Below are 17,286 nucleotides of genomic sequence, written 5' to 3' on the forward strand. Positions count from 1 at the left end.
CTTCCCTCCTCCCCCCCCCCCCCCCCCCTCACCTTTCACCTGAACACAATTTATATTGGCACGCTTTCACTGTTACGCACGGCTTCTGTAGAAACTAAGCTTTCAGCATTAAGATTCAAGCATGTTTATTTGTCACCTGCTTTAGATATGAACCAGAGCAATGAAATGCTGTAGCTTTTCAGGCACATTAAATTACAACAAGAACAAAATTCATTACTGTATACAAGAAACTATTGGTTGTTCTATGTAAACCAGATCACGTCCGTGCAAATACCGGAGTACGTAGAGCAACTATACGGTGCATTGGTGATGTAGGAATGTAGTTCGGGTGGTTCACGAACCCTGGTGGTTGATGGAAAGTTGTTATTGAACCTGGAGGTGATGGTTCTCAGGCATCTGCACCATCTCAGCCACAGAATGTAGTTGAGGCCAGTTCATTGGTTATATTTAAGAGGGAGTTAGATGTGGCCCTTGTGACTAAAGGGATCAGGGGGTATGGAGAGAAGGCAGGTACAGGATACTGAGTTGGATGATCAGCCATGATCATATTGAATGGCGGTGCAGGCTCGAAGGGCCGAATGGCCTTATTCTGCACCTATTATCTATGTTTCTATGTTTCTATCTAATTGAGGCAGCGGAGAGTTGCCGGGGTGCTATGGGTCGCTGATGATATTAGGCATCTTAAGGCAACACTTCCTGTAGATCCCTGCAATGGTGGGGATGGTCAGTCAGTGGCTGTGGTGGAGCGGGCAATATCCACCAGTTTCTGCAGCTGCCTGCGCTCTTGAGTATTTGAATTTCTGAAGCAGACCATGATGCAACCACTCAGCATGCTGCCTGCCGTATACTTGTAGACGTTTGATAGAGGATGTTGTGGGAATCAGAAACTCTTCAAACCTCTGAGGAGACCTCCGAGGCATTGTCATAGAGTCATAGAGTGATACAGCATGGAAACAGGCCCTTCGGCCCAACTTGCCCATACCGGCCAACATGTCCCAGCTACACTAGTCCCACCAGCCCGCTTTTGGTCCATATCTCTCCAAACCTGTCTTATCCATGTACCTGTCAAACTGTTTCTTAAATGTTGGGATAGTCCCAGCCTCAATTACCTCCTCTGACAGCTTGTTCCATACACCCAGCACTCTTTGTGTGAAAAGGTTACCCCTCAGATTCCTATTAAATCTTTTCCCCTTCACCTTAAACCTACGACTTCTGGTCCTAGATTCACCTACTCTGGGCAAGAGACTCTGTGCATCTACTCGATCTATTCCTCTCATGATTTTATACACATCTATAAGATCACCCCTCATCCTCCTGTGCTCCAAGGAATAGAGTCCCAGGCTACTCAACCTCTCCCTATAGCTCAGACCCTCTAGTCCTGGCAACATCCTCGTAAATCTTTTCTGTACCCGTTCCAACTTGACAAACTGGGTCGATCCCATCCTGAAGTCAACAACAAGCTCCTTGGTCTTGCTAATGTTGTGAGCAGGATTGTTGTTCTGGCACAAGTCAACTAGATTACCAGCCAGATGGTTTGATTTACTGAAGTGTGAGTGAGGAATGAAGCAATGGGTGTCTTTGATGATGGAGCAGCATTGGTTGATCATTACACAAACGCTGGAGTAACTCAGCGGGACAGGCAGCATCTCTGGAGAGAAGGAATGGGTGACATTTCGGGTCGTGGCCCTTCAGAGTTCTTGGTCCTCTGGTGCTGCAGGAAACCAGCTGACGGTAGGAAGTCAACTGTCATCACAGCACGCGGGGTTGGTTGGGAAATATGATGAATCATGACATTCCTTGCAGACATTAAGGTTTCCACCCGATAAATCCTGCTGGCCTTAGAGCGGCCAAATATATCGTTGCTGCTTGTGAGTCACTAATGTGGACTGCCATGACTCAAGACAGATGTTTCTTCTATCTGACCACTGTTACTACATCGCATCACACCAGCAAATTTATAAATTGAAAGGATGAGAAAAATAACTTATGTTGCAGAGATGGACACAAAGTGTTGGAGTAACTCAGCGGGTCAGGCAGCATCTCTGGAGATAATGAATAGGTGACGTTTTGGGTCTGGACCCTTCTTCAGACTGTCCCCACCCCAGGAACGTCACTGAATCTTTATCTCCAGAGGTGCTGCCTGAGCCGCTGAGTTACTCCAGCACTTTGTGTCTTATCTTGGGTATAAACCAGCACCTGCAGTTTTTTGTTTCTTCATCTCAACCCATCGTTAGATGTAACTCTATGAGTTAGGTAGAGCTCTTAGGGATAGCGGAGTTAAGGGATATGGAGAGAAGGCAGGAACTGGGTACTGATTGGGGATGATTGGCCGTATCACATTGAATGGCGGTGCTGGCTTGAAGGGCCGAATGGCCTCCTCCTGCACCTATTGTCTATTGTCATAGTTGTTAATTGGTTTGAGCTGTATGGGGTTGGGAGTTTGGTGGATGGATCCTCATTATAGTCTTTAACTTTCACTAATGTATTATTTTTAATAAGTAATGCCCCCGTCCCACTTAGGAAACCTGAACGGAAACCTCTGGAGACTTTGCGCCCCACCCAAGGTTTCTGTGCGGTTCACGGAGGTTGCAGGTGGTTGCCGGAGGTTGCAGGTAGTGGAAGCAGGTAGGGAGACTGACAAAAACCTCCGGGAACCGCAAGGAAACCTTGGGTGGGGCGCAAAGTCTCCAGAGGTTTCCGTTCAGGTTTCCCAAGTGGGACAGGGGCATAAGGAGTACCTTTTCAAGAAGTATCTAAGAAACTACCTTGCATTTTATACTATACATGCTGCTACACCAAACAGTTGCTTGGTAATTGTGTCAGGCTCTGGGGAGCAGCAGGTACATTATTGCTCAGCAGGTCTCTCGGTTGCTTGAAGCACTTGAAAGTCATAGAGTGATACAATGTGGAAACAGACCCTTCGACTCAACTTGCCCACACTGGCCAACATGTCCCAGCTACACTGGTCCCACCTGCCTTTGTTTGGTCCATATCCCTCTAAACCTGCCTATCCATGTACATGTCTAACTGTTTCTTAAACGTTGTGGTAGTTCCTGCCTCAACTACCTCCTCTGGTAGCTCGTTTCATACACCCACCACCCTATGTGTGAAAAGGTTACCCCTATTAAATCTTTTGCCTTTCACCTTAAACCTATGTCCTCTGGTCCTCGATTCCCCTACTCTGGGCAAGAGACTGTGCATCTACCCGATCTATTTCTCTCATGATTTTACACGTCACTGGCCCAAATCTGATTTCCTACATCTGAGGACAAGAAGGCTCTGCAGAGAGTAGTGCGTTCGACCGAACGCACTATGGGAACTACACTCGCCCCCCTGCAGGACCTGTTCACCAGGAGGTGCAGATCCAGAGCCAGCAACATAATGGGGGACTCCTACCACCCCAGCAACGGACTGTTCCAGCTGCTACGGTCAGGCAAACGCCTCCACTGTCACGCTGCGAAAACAGAGAGGATGAGACGGAGTTTCTTCCCACAGGCCGTCAGGTCTGTAAACTCTTATCTGACCAGGGACTAATTTACTGTTGTGTTGTGTCTTTTTTAAATTGCTGTTTTTTTTTCTAACATGTAAATACTAATTGTTCTATTCTGTCCTATAGTTTTTTGCACAATCCGCAGGCATTGCCACTTTCATTTTACTGCACATCTTGTATGTGTGTGTGACAAACAAACTTGTCTTCACTTCACTTGACTTGAGGCTGTTGGAAGTAACTTGCAGCTTCACAGAGTTTGTTTTCGCCCGCCAGTCTAACTGACTCAGTGTAGTCACACCAGTGCCAAACTGGTTCGTATCTTAACGTGGTTGAGGAACAAAAAGGCACAAGTTCCCTCGCAACTGCGGTTCCCTGTTGGGTGTGTGTTAAACAGGGTAGTGCCCTCGAAAATAGAAGGCATCACATCCCTTTCAAACGCACGCCAACCTTAGCCTGACATCCCACAAAATCACCTTACCAGGCCTAACCGGAGGAGCACCTTCAGCAACAGACTGGTTCCACCAAGATGCAGCACAAAATGCCACAGGAGATCCTTTCTCCCTGTGACTATCAAACTGTACAACTCCACCTCCTTCTTATATGGGGGAGACCGACTCCCCTACCACCCATCCCCCCCCCCCCCCCCCCCCCCCCCCTCCCCCATCCCCAACCTTTGTACATATCCTGGACTTTCCATTCGTCACTTTCATCTCATGTTTCATGTATCTTGTTGTGATTTATAACTGTTGACACAAGTTTCCCTCCTGAGATAAATAAAGTTCTGTCGTATTGTATTGTATTAAAATAGTACCTCTGCCTCTGGCACCACTGCACGGGTTTACCCCAGGTACTCCGTTTTCCTCCCACCTCCCAAAGACGTGCCAGTTTGAAGGTTAACTGGCCCTCTGTGAATTACCCCTGGTGTGTAGGGAGCAGATGAGAATAAGTGGAATAACTCGGTGGGCCGAAGGGCCTTTCTATGTTGTATCTTTAAAACTAAACCAAACCTTTAGGGTACAAAACAGCAGAAATATTAGACTCCCAACATAACTGGGTGTGAGTGAGTGAGAGAGTTAGTGAGTGTGAGAGAGAGAGAGAGTGAGAGAGTGAGAGTGATGATCACGTTGAATGTCGGTGCTGGCTCAAACGGCCGAATGGCCTACTCCTGCACCTATTGTCTATTGTTTATTGAGAGTGAGTGAGTGAGTGAGAGAGTGTGGGTGTGAGAGTGAGTGAGTGTGAGAGTGAGTGTGTGTGAGAGTGAGTGAGTGTGAGAGTGAGTGAGAGAGAGAGAATGAGTGATAGAGTGAGTGTGAGAGTGTGTGAGAGAATGAGTGCAAGAGTGAGTGAGTGAGTGTGTGAGTGTGTGAGAGTGAGTGTGAGTGAGTGTGTGAGTGAGTGTGTGAGAGTGAGTGTGAGTGAGTGTGTGAGAGTGAGTGTGAGTGAGTGTGAGAGTGAGTGAGTGAGTGAGAGAGTGAGTGTGAGGGTGAGAGAGAGTGTGAGAGAGAGTGAGAGTGAGAGTGAGCACTTATGTGTCCACGTGCTGGTAAATGATTCCTCCTCCCTCCCCTACTCCACCCCACTACAATCCTCATTCATCCCAACAAGCCGCTTGCAATAGGCAACTGAGCATGAATATTTTTAGTGTCTGCCTGTAGATGGATGTGGTGAAGGGGATGAGTGTGTGAGTTTGCCACAAGGTCTGCTGTCTGGCATTCTCCCCACACATAGCTCACAGCGTAGACAGTGAGTAAGGGAGAACGGCTGTGTGCCGATGATCCGTCTTCACGGGAGTCACTTGGACTTTCCCAGTCTGTCTTTGGGTTTGAAAGGGGCAGGACACACAGAGCTCACAGCTAGTTCATGCTTCGCTGCACTCCCTACACAGCTGGGAATGCCTCTTCATCTGCTGTAACTTTGTGTTGGAAGATAACATCGGACTGCCTCTGGACTTAAGTCTCGACTGCGTCTTGGGCTTGACCCTGCAATAGTTCAACAGCAGAAACAAGAGCGAGAGAGAGGGAGAGAGAGAGAGAAAGAGTAGCAGCATCCGCTGTGCCTCTGATCTCTGGCAGATTCACAATAATGCCTTTCTTCTCGGGGAAATACATCAAGAAGCGGATAGGCATCAGTGGGGGTAAGTTGGAGTCAGAATCTGTGTTCACTTAACATGCTCAGTGTTTCATTTAATCTATCAAATGGCAATGCGCAGCTCTGGAAAATACTAATGTTAATATCAAATATCATCGGTATGTGAAGCTTGTTGAGGAACATTTAACTGATTGCAGCTGGGCTGAGCAATTTGAAACGGTTCTCAATTTGCTCATTATTTGTGGAGGATATCTGCTGTCTGTTATGGACAATTGTCAACGTTTGGTTAAATCTACATTGGCAAATGTTAGTGGTCAGATGGTGAGATTGCCCCCTTTGTACATGGTGCTGTGACAGTGTATTCCCAAAGTTACCAGCACCGGCCGTCATGTTTTAGAGTTACTAAAGATAGACACAAAGTGCTGGAGTAACTCAGCGAGCCAGGCGGCATCTCTGGACAGGATGGACAGGCGATTTTTCGGGTCGGGACCCCACCAGTTACTGGTGACGTCCTCCTCGTGGGACCCCTACACAGTGTCCAACATCCGATCCTGAATGAAGTGGACCACCCCCCCTATTAACCTGTTCAATGCCAAGACTTTTTTCTGACCCCGAGTATACTGGAGGGTGGCACTGAGCAAGGTTAAATATCGGCAAGACTAAAGCTTTGTTGTGTGGATCCTGTCCCATCTCCACGCCTCTCCCCGGATACAGTACCAGGCTGAACTAATATCTCCATCGGTGACTGTGAATTGTATGATTATGCACTAAGGGAGGTTTCACTCGATGAGAAGTCGTGCGTTCAACAACTTGGACACTGATAACGATTCGGCATTCTGACCCCACTTTCTGGTCATCACAAAAGCCACTCCCCAAATATCATCTCGCCCCCTTCCCTCGAGTCAAACCTCCCCTCTCTAAACCCACTCACATAGAACATAGAGCTGTACAGCACAGGTACAGGCCCTTCAGCCCACAATGTCTGTACTGAACGTGATGCCAAGATAAAGAAATGTGCCGGGAGCCAGACATTGTGGGCCGAATGGCCTGTACCTGTGCTGTACTTATCTACATCCTCACATCATTTGGAATGTTTTACCACCTCTAAAGGCACTGGATAATTTCAGGCTGGTGTCGTGCTGAGATATACACAGGAAGGTTCCCAGGATTAACATTCCCTGCGCTGGGCCACCTGGATCCAACTTTAGTTTAGAGAAACAGTGTGGAAACATCCCTTTTGCCCACCGAGTCCACACCAACCAGCGATCCCCACACATAAACACTATCTCACATAGCCGGCGTGGGTTTTCTCCCAGATCTTCGCTTTCCTCCCACACTCCAAAGACGTACAGGTATGTAGGTAAATTGCCTTGGTATAAATGTTAGAATTGTCCCTAGTGTGTGTAGGATAGTGTTAATATATGGGGATCGCTGGTCGGCACGGACTCGGTGGGCCGAAGGGCCTGTTTCCCCGCTGTGTCTTTGAACTAAAGTAAATGATGGACAATTTTACATTAATACTAAACCAATTAACCTACAAGTGGGGGGGGGGGGGGGGGGGGGGGGGGGATGAAGATCTTGGATAAAACCCAATGTTCCCATGGGGAATGCGTACAAACTCCGTACAGACAGCACCCGTGTTCAGGATCGAACCCGGGTCTCTGGCGCTGCATGTGCTGGAAGGCAGAAACTCTACCGCTGGGCCATCATGCCGCCCTACTCCCTGTGGAGATTATCCCTGGGAACCTGGACTAAGGGATGAGGAAATCACTGCTGCAGTTCAGTGCCCTCTGTGGGAAGGTGTTGACTGTAGGGTCAGGAACGGTGGTGGTACTGGCACCATTCACGAAGGCACTTTGGGTGAGGGACTGGCTCTACCTCGAGGAATTGAAGCCCTATGATCCTTCAACAGCTTCTTGCCTGGTGTTCTCTAGTGTCTCCTATTGTAGCATACAGATAGTTTAGTTTAGTTTAAACATACAGCGTGGAAACATGCCCTTCAGCCCATCGAGTCCATGCACACCTACCCTCACCTATTCACTCTAGTTCTATGTTATCCCACTGCTTACAAAGGCACATTTACAGAGGCCCATTAACCCACAAAACCACACGTCTTTGAGATGTGGGAGGAAACCGGAGCACCAGGAGTAACCCACACGGTCACAGGGAGGACGTTCAAACTCTGCACAGACAGTACCCCAGGTTGGCACGGTGGCACAGCGGTAGAGTTGCTGCCTCATTGTGCCAGAGACCTGGGTTCGATCCTGACTACGGGTTCTGCTGTTCGGAGTTTGTACGTTCTCCCCGTGACCGCGTGGGTTTCCTTCCACGTACCAAAGACGTGGGTTAATTGGTTTTGGTAAAATTGTAAAATTGTCCCTTGTGTGTAGGGCAGTGACGGTGTGGGGGGGGGGGGGATCGCTGGTCGGTGTGGACTCCGTGGGCCGAATGGCCTGCTTTCGCACTGTATCTCTAAAGTCTAAAATAAAGTCTCAAAGGTCGGGATGGAACCCGGGTCTCCAGCACTGCGAGGCAGCAACTCTATCAGTTGTGCCACCGAGACCGACTTTTGAAGACAATGGCGTAGATGTGTTCCTCACCAGCTCCTTCTTGGTTCTTGGTTTCTTGGTCCTGCAAAATATTCCAAATGGAATTTAAACTGGAGGTGGTACCTCATGATGGTACCCCATCTCCCCCCTCCCCCCACACCTCTCTCCCCCTCCCCTCTTTCCTCCCCCTCTCCCTCTCCTCCCCCTCCTCGTCCCACCCCCATCCCTCTCTGCCCCACCCCCTTCCCTCTCTACCCCACCCTCATCCCTCTCTGCCCCACCCTCTTCCCTCTCTGCCCCACCCCCATCCCTCTCTGCCCCACCCTCTTCCCTCTATCCCTCCGCCCCCTTCCCCCTACTCCTCTGTCCCTCTTCCACCACTCCCCCTACCCACTCTTCCACTTCTCTCCCCCCCTCCCCCTCCCTCTCTCCCCCCACCCCTTCCCCTACCCCTCTGTCCCTCTTCCACCACTCCCCCTACCCCTCTACCCCTCCCTTCCTAGCCACTTCCACTTCTCTCCCCCCCTCCCCCTCCCTCTCTCCCCCCACCCCTCTCCCCCTCCCTCCACACTCTTCCCCTCCCTCCCCTACCCCATCTCCCTCCTCCCCATCCCTCCCCCATCCCTCCCCCACACCTCTCTCTCCATCCCTTTCTCCTCCCGTACCCCACCCCTCTCTCCTCCCCCTCTCCATCTCCCTCTCCTCACCCCTCTCCCTCTCCCTTCCCGACCACGCCGCTAAACACCAGCACCCCACTGCCACAAAGCACAGTCGCTGCCAACTCTGTGGCGTTAACAAACAGGCAGCATTTGTCAGCCCAAATGAAGGAGAGGTATTTAAACATCTTTGTGTGGTGAGTCCTCAAGAGGACACTTCCACCGTTAGATGCAGAGGTGCACGCTGACACTGCAAGTGCTGTGGGTCTCTCAGCACAGTGCAACGTGCAAAGCCTAATGATGCCTTTGCACTCCGACTTGGGCAAGTTAATTCTTTTTTCCGAGATTAATCTACTCTGCCATTGATAACCTCCTGTGGGAGAGTGCTACTCTCTCTCTAGAGTGCCGTCAGGGAAAGCAGTGTACTTTGACTGAGTTGTATGTCGTGCATCAGCAGATTCTAACGGGCATAAAGCACCAAACTGTGGTCAACGCAAATAGCCTGGATGTTTATATAAGGAAACAAGATAAATGGGCGGGAGGAAAGGGGAAGATGAAGGGTGAGATGGTGTAGATGGGAGGGAAGGAGGATTGTAATCACCAGATCAGACGATGTCACTGAATGTTTAAGAAGGAACCGCAGATGCTGGAAAATCGAAGGTAGACAAAAATGCTGGAGAAACTCAGCGGGTGCAGCAGCATCTATGGAGCGAAGGAAATAGGCAATGTTTCGAGCTGAAACGTTGCCTATTTCCTTCGCTCCATAGATGCTGCCTCACACGCTGAGTTTCTCCAGCATTTTTGTCTACCTATGTCACTGAAAACTGCACATTCTGTAAACTCCTGACAAACGCTCGTCCCACTCATCCAGCACAGAAATGGGCTCTTCGGCCCAACTTGCCCCGTGCCGACCAAGGTACCCCATCTACACCAGCCCCACCAGCCTGCAGTTGGCCCATATCCGTGTACCTGTCTACATGTATCTAAAACATTGCGATTATACATAGCTCTGCAGATTCAGTTCCAAGGTGAATAAAAGCAGTGGCCATGACTCACTCCTGCAACCAAAGGCCAATTTCTTCCCCCCTTTTGTTTCAGATTTAATTCCTCATTGGGGTATCTCTGAGTCTGTCCATTGTGGCTCTGGGAGTGTTCTATCTTTGTCTCAGTCGTAAGAGGCAGGGGGAATGGTTCTATTCACTGACCAAGGTCAGTTATTCACAACCCAGGGAGCCAAGTGTCAACCTTAGCCCAGAGGTGGCTCTCTCTGCTCTGGGTCGGAACTTCAGCCTCCGCCTAGGAACAAACTTCAATTCAACCAGGAGTTAAACTGCGGTGCTATCTGCTTGCAGGCGAGTGTAGAGATTCCCCTGCTTACCTGAAACTAGATTCGTTTAGTAGATACAGCACGGAAACAGGCCCTTCAGCCCACCGGGTCCACGCCGACCAGCGATGACCTCCACACCAGTTCTATCCAACACACTAGGGACAATTCACAGAAGCCAATCAACAGACAAATCTGCATGTCTTTGGAGTGTGGGAGGAAACCAGAGCACCCGGAGAAAACCCACGCGGTCAAAGGGGGAACGTATAAACTCCATACAGATAGCACCCATACTCAGGATCGAACCAGGCCCACTGGTGCTAGTGGGCCACAAAAGATTTATCTTAAATCCCATCTTTAGTAAACGCTATTCCACGACTTAATCGCTCTCCTGGGTTTCTTCAGAATTTGTTCCTGAATTAATTGGTGACTTTCTTCATGTACGATCCTGTAGAGGCAACATTTCTACATTCACTCTGATGCAAGGACTGTTACCTATGAACACATTAGTCCAAGTGGTCTCCTTCCTAGAAATAGAACTTTGTTTCATAATCACTCCACCAATGAGCTCCAAAATGCCTCTGAGACAAGTAGATTAATTGTGTCAGGCTGCAAGGCTTCCTTCATGGGCCATATGGTCAATAACCCAACCAGGCCCTCTTACCTGGGTAGGGTTGAGCAATGATAGGCTTGGCAGGCTTGTTGATTAATGTTGGACCGGTTTGTATCTCGAAGATTGTCTGAAGAAGGGTCTCGAGCCGAAACGTCAGGCTAGAGGGGCTGAGTGGTCTTCTACTGCAGGTTTGTATGGGGCCAACTTGACTGATAGAGCAATCAGAATCAACTAGAGCAACATTGTTTGTCGTGAAAACAAGGGATGAGAGCTTCCCATCTCCCAACCCAAAGGTGCTCTGAAACGATGATTCACAGAGGAACCCAGTTCTCAGAATCCCCTGACCTACACAAACGTCATTCGTTCGGTTTGATACAAACTGTGCATCCACACCAAGTGTTTGTGTGGATACTGAAAATGGGGGCAACAGTTCAGACTAGAAATCTCAACGTCAACACTTCAGGCCGGCACAGTGACTCTGTGGTAGAGTTGCTACCTTACAGCGCCATAGACCCGGGTTCGATCCTGACTACGGGTGCTGTGTGCACATTTTTCCTGTGACCACGTGGGTTTTCTCCGGGTACTCCGGTTTCCTCTCACACTCCAAAGACCTGCAGGTCTTCAGGTTAATTGGCCTTTGTAAATAGTCCCTGGTGTGCAGGATGCGAAACTGGGATAGCATAGAACTAGTGTTCAGGTGATCATTGGACGGCGTGGATAGATGGGCCAGTTTCTCTAAACTAAACTAAGAAAGTGGTTTGGACCTCATTATGTGCTAATCAAACCCCTGTTACACAGATGAATCGGAGGTCCTATTTAATTGTTTTAATGAAGCTTTATAACTCTGAGAACTGAGACAATCTTCAAATGCTTAAAATACTGTATTGAATAAGCATCAAAGCCCTTCAACTGGCGAGGACCTCAAAACTTACTTAAACGTTGAAAAGACTGTCTGAACCTTTGCATCATTAACAGATGTTTTCATGCAATGTTAAGATACCAAAATGTGCCACATTTTAATTGCCTGTAGCTAAATGAAGACAGTGATTCTTTTATGAATTGCATTTTGTCTAATGATATCCTGAGCATGAGAATGCATATTGACAGCTGTGATTAGTCAGAGGCTGATTTATTCCAGATAATGCTCTCCAACTGTTCATTCAGGAATACCAGAGCATGGAGGCTCATCATCAGAAGCGAGGACTTATAAGGCAATGGTAGGAAGTAGAAATATTCCCGAGCCAAGGAGCATAGTTCACTCATGACCGGTGAGGATGTGACTGAGCGTTTAAATGTGTTTATGTTGGGATCAGATTCCGGGTCGGATTGGACAAATACAAGATACTGTCCCTTTAATCCCTGGGACATGGCAGTTTGCCGAGACAGGACGTAGTTGCTGCAATTCCTCCCTCTCCTGCCGCGCTCCCGACTATCGTTCCCAAACTGGACGTAATTCCCTCCAGGATACAAAGGGGAAAAAAACATTTCCTGCATGATAGGGGTTGGGTGTGGGAATGCTGTAACCAGCTCTTGTTGGTGAATTGTGTCCCATAGAGTCTTGCAGGACAGACGCAGGCCCTTCGGCCCATGCAGTTCCTGTGGGCCATCGAGCACCGAATAATGCTTTGTTTTTCACTGTACCTCGGTACACGTGGCAGAAATCTAAACCCAACTCTACTCGAAACTCAACCTTTATTCATCACACAACTCACTGTGGATTTTTGTTTAAGAAGGAACTGCAGATGCCGGAAAATCGAAGGTAGACAAAAATGCTGGAGAAACTCAGCGGGCGAGGCAGCATCTATGGAGCGAAGGAAATAGGCAACGTTTCGGGCCGAAACGTTGCCTATTTCCTTCGCTCCATAGATGCTGCCTCACCCGCTGAGTTTCTCCAGCATTTTTGTCCACCTTCACTGTAGATTTTTGCCATTCATTCACATTCGAAGGGCAATGGTCATTGAACCTACCAACCTGCATGGTCATTAGGATGTGGGAAGCAGCTTCTTAAGTGGGTGGAACAGTGGCACAGCAGGTCGAGCTGCTGCCTCACAGCGCCAGAGACCCAGGTTCGATCCTGACCTCGGGTGCTGTCTGTGTGGAGTTTGCACGTTTTCTGACCAGGTGAGTTTCCTCTAGGTGCTCCATTTTCATAGAAACATAGAAAATAGGTGCATGAGGAGGCCATTCGGCCATTCGAGCCAGCACCGCCATTCATTGTGATCATGGCTGATCGTCCCCAATCAATAACCTGTGCCTGCCTTCTCCCCATATCCCTTGGTTCCACTAGCCCCTAGAGCTCTAATGTCCTAAAGATGTGAGGATTTCTATGTTAATTGGCCGCCTGTAGATTGCCTCTGATGTATGGGGAGTGCATGACATAGAACTGGTGTGTACAGATGACTGATGGTCAACATGAACTTAGTGTCCTGAAGGGCCTGTTTCGATGCTGTACCTATAAACTAAAACCCCATTCAGGCACGGGGGGCGTGAATGTACAAACTGTGCACAAACGGCAAAACAAGTCACAGTTGAACCAAGCCGCTGGAACTGTGCAGAGACAGTTAGATCCATTGTGCCACATTCCGTCTACTTTTGGTGACGTAACATAATGAAAAAGTCACCATCAAAGCGTCCAATTTTTAATATTACATCCAGAGCAGACGGATCTGTACTGATCATAGAGTCATAGAGTGATACAGTGTGGAAACAGGCCCTTTGGCCCAACTTACCCACACCGGCCAACTTGTCCCACCTACACTAGTCCCACCTACCTGCTTCCCTCTAACCCCGTCCTATCCATGTACCTGTCTAATTGTTTCTTAAACATTGGGATAGTCCCTGAATGAGAGGTGAGTGAGTTTTTGACTTGTTCTTATCAGACTATAAGTGTTGTGGGCAATGCCAGCCACCATTTATTGTCCATCTTTAAGAGGGACTATATCTTTAAGAGGGGCTATATTTAAGAGGGGCTATATTTAAGAGGGAGTTAGATGTGGCCCTTGTGGCTAAAGGTACCAGGGGGTATGGAGAGAAGGCAGGTACAGGATACTGAGTTGGATGATCAGCCATGATCATATTGAATGGCGGTGCAGGCTCGAAGGGCCGAGTGGCCTCCTCCTGCACCTATTTTCTATGTTTCTATGTTTCTATCCATAGTTACATCAGGATTGACTCCATTGGGGAATCAGGGCCACCTACAGGCCAGACCGGGTAAGGGCGCTCATTCCCATCTCCCAAAGGCTTGAATGGACTGTAGAGAGTTTTACGACAATATCAATATCAATAGCAGTTTTATTTGTCACTTGCACATAAAGTGCAAGTGAAATGAATTTACCAGCAGCGGTCCTCCTCCATTTTCCCCCCGTGGTCAGGACCTCAACCCTCCGCATGAAACTACCAATCTGGCAGTTTCATGATTATGTTCGTGCTTTTTACAAAATTCATGATTTATTTACTAAATTGAATTGAAATTTCCCTTGGTGAGAAGCTACCTTGAAGGGATTTAAACTCCTATTTCCAAATGCATGGTGTAGGAAGGAACTACAGATCCTGGTTTTCACCCTGAAAATAGACACAAAATGCTGGAGAATGGGTGACGTTCCACAGCCAACAATGGACCATTGTGGGCTCCACCCTTCCTTGGTCATCGCTGCCGGTTCTGACTGTTCAGAACATTTTTATACCTCTAGTGGTGCAGCGGTAGAGTTGCTGCCTTGCAGCGCCGGAGACCCGGGTTCGATCCCGACTACGGGTGCTGTCTGTACGGAGTTTGCGCGTTCTTCTTGTGACCGCGTGGGTTTTCTCCGAGATCTTCAGTTTCATTCCACACTCCAAAGACGCACAGGTACGCAGGTCAACTGGCTTGGTGTATGTGCAAAATTGTCCCGAGTGTGTGTAGGATGTGTGAGGATCGCTTGTCGGTGCGGGCGCAGTGGGCCGAAGGGCCTGTTTCCATCCTGTATCTTTAAACTAAACCTCTAGTATACCTGTCCCCTGACACTCAGTCTGAAGAAGGGTTTTGACCCGAAACGTCACCTATTCCTTTTCTCCAGAGATGCTGCCTGAGTTACTCCAGCATTTTATGTCCATCCAAATGAATGGTCCTGAGTAATAACATTGAGATCATGGCCCCAGCAAACTCATTAATTCCCATGGTGAAAATGAACAGCTTTGGGCAGAAACTATCTGTAGATATTCTTGGAGGTGAGGAAAAATTGAGGAACATAGTTTAAAGATGAATCACTATGAAGTAAGCTGCCAAAATAGAAGGAGTGTGTTGGGTGAAGTGATCTTTCTCTGATCCTCAGTCACAGGGCATCACCGCACTAATAATTGGGCATCATATCAATTTCCTAATGGGATCCAGTTGGTGTAACATGACTTATGTTAACTCCAATCATGATAACTGCCAACATCACCCACAGTAAATAACATGAGACAGGATATTGTTATCTGATGATTAACACCCATTGGAACAGACTTTGATGTTTGAGATTAATATAAATCTCCTGGTGTGGCTGAATATACGTTTCCCTGAAATTCAATCTTTTCCAGAATCCGGTGTCGGTATCCTGAATCTGGAATGTGTGGTGGTAATGTTGACTCATACCATGGTTGTGAGGAAAGTCAAATAGGAAACTGCTTACACCTATAATGGGAACCATTTGCAAACAATAGACAATAGGTGCAGGAGCAGGCCATTTGGCCCTTCGAGTCAGCACCGCCATTCAATGTGATCATGGCTGATCATCCCCAATCAGTACCCCGTTCCTGCCTTCTCCCCATATCCCTGCTATTTTTAAGAACCCTATCTAGCTCTCTCTTGAAAGCATCCGGAGAACCTGCCTCCACCGCCCTCTGAGGCAGAGAATTCCACACTCACCACTCTCTGTGAGAAAATGTGTTTCCTTGTCTCCGTTCTAAATGGCTTACTCCTTATTCTTAAAACAGTGAAAAAAATATTCAGACCTGAGAAATTTAATATTTTTAAATTATTTTCCGAGTTACTCCAGCATTTTGTGTCCATCTTTGGTTTAAACCAGCATCTGCAATTCCTTCCCACACAAGGATTTGTCCTTGGTACACAAAAATGCTGGAGAAACTCAGCGGGTGCAGCAGCATCTATGGAGCGAAGGAAATAGGCAATGTTTCAGGCCGTAACCCTTCTACAGACTCAGTGTTTGTCCTTTTCTGTTCCAGCTTTTTGTGTCTATCACTGATGAAGACATCTGAGAACTGTCTCCATGCACAGATTTGCAGCAGATAGTCATTCGCTGACATTTAGATTTGAACATGATGCAGGATCTATTGAGCTGTCAACAATACGTAGCACGTCAGGGGAAAGCCTTCACTGGCATTCTGATGTCATCTGACCTTGAATCTGAGAACGCACCTCCATGTATAACATGCGCTTCGTTTGAAGTCTATGAATAGGCGGGGAACGGTGGTGTCAAGCGGGGTTATAATTAGGAAAAAACACTGCCGTTGAGCGGAATCTGGCATTTCACTAAACGATGGCTCATCTGCTGGAGGTTTTGTTTGGAATAAAGAAATGTAATAGCAGGGACCTATGTCAGGATCTGCTGAGTCCAGCTGCTGATTCATGGCCTGGATTTACTTGTGTTTGGGTGTAAGCGTCTAATTGCCAGGTATTAGTTTCACCCCAGACTACTGCCGAGCCTCCCCATGGTCTTTCTGCCAAAGAGCAGCGTTGCTCTGGGGTGACCTTGCTGGGAAGGGGAAAGAGCATTGACTTTTCAACGCCAAGGTAACGTTGCTCGATGTGTACAGTCTCACTTTTAAATCTTGGCACTAACAAGCCACCCGTGAGCTCCCTGTGTGCATACTAACCAACCAGTCCGTGACTCGGGTGAGAGAGGATGTCGCAGAACTCTCATCGGAGAGAGGAGGAGAACATGGCTAGCGTCTTTGCAGGAAGCAGGGTGGGAACAAATGTAGTCGAGATAGTGGTGGGAGCCAGTGGGTTAGTAATAGACGTCAGTCGATAGTCTATCTCCTGTGATGGAGGCAGTGAGATCAAGAAAGGGGAGGTTGGTGTCGGAGATGTTCCAAGTGAATTTGAGTGCAGGATGGAAATTAGTGGTGAAGTTAATGAAGTCCTACTCGTCTGGTGTGTCACTGAAATGAATGGGTGGGCGAGCATACGATGAGCGTTTGACAGCACTGGGCCTCCACTCGCTGGAGTTTAGAAGGTTGAGGGGGGACCTCGTTGAAGCTCACAGAATAATGAAAGGCATAGATAGAGTGGATGTGGAAAGGATGTTTCCACTGGTGGGAGAGTCTAGGACCAGGAGTCAGAGCCTCAGAATTAAAGAGCGCCCTTTTAGAAAGGAGGTGAAGGGGAACTTCTTTACAGAGGATAGTTAATCTGTGGAACATTGCCACAGAGCGCTGTGGAGGCCAAGTCTGTGGATATTTTCAAGGCAGAGATGGATAAATTCTTGATTAGAACGGATGCCAAGGGTTATGGGGAGAAGGCAGGAAAATGGGATTAGGAGGCAGAGATAGCCAAGACTGAATGGCGGCGTAGACTCGATGGACCG

General features: G+C 48.1%; 1 protein-coding gene across 4 annotated transcripts in view; it reads left to right on the forward strand.

The window, feature by feature from the left end:
• Positions 1–17,286, forward strand: part of arhgap22 (Rho GTPase activating protein 22) — a 248,890-nt gene that overhangs the window by 184,592 nt on the left and 47,012 nt on the right. The window contains exons 1-2 of one of the 4 annotated variants that reach the window (XM_033012862.1): positions 4,582–4,596; positions 5,500–5,627. The exons of 2 other annotated variants lie outside the window; for them this stretch is intronic. In XM_033012862.1, coding sequence (XP_032868753.1) covers positions 5,576–5,627 — 52 coding nt within the window. In that variant the 5' untranslated portion in view covers positions 4,582–4,596; positions 5,500–5,575. Of the gene's footprint in view, positions 1–4,581; positions 4,597–5,226; positions 5,628–17,286 lie in introns of those variants that run through there. One more of the 4 variants, XM_033012861.1, reaches the window with a different exon arrangement.

This window comes from Amblyraja radiata, chromosome 37 (genome assembly GCF_010909765.2).
Source record: "Amblyraja radiata isolate CabotCenter1 chromosome 37, sAmbRad1.1.pri, whole genome shotgun sequence".
In the NCBI taxonomy this organism is placed as follows: domain Eukaryota; kingdom Metazoa; phylum Chordata; class Chondrichthyes; order Rajiformes; family Rajidae; genus Amblyraja; species Amblyraja radiata.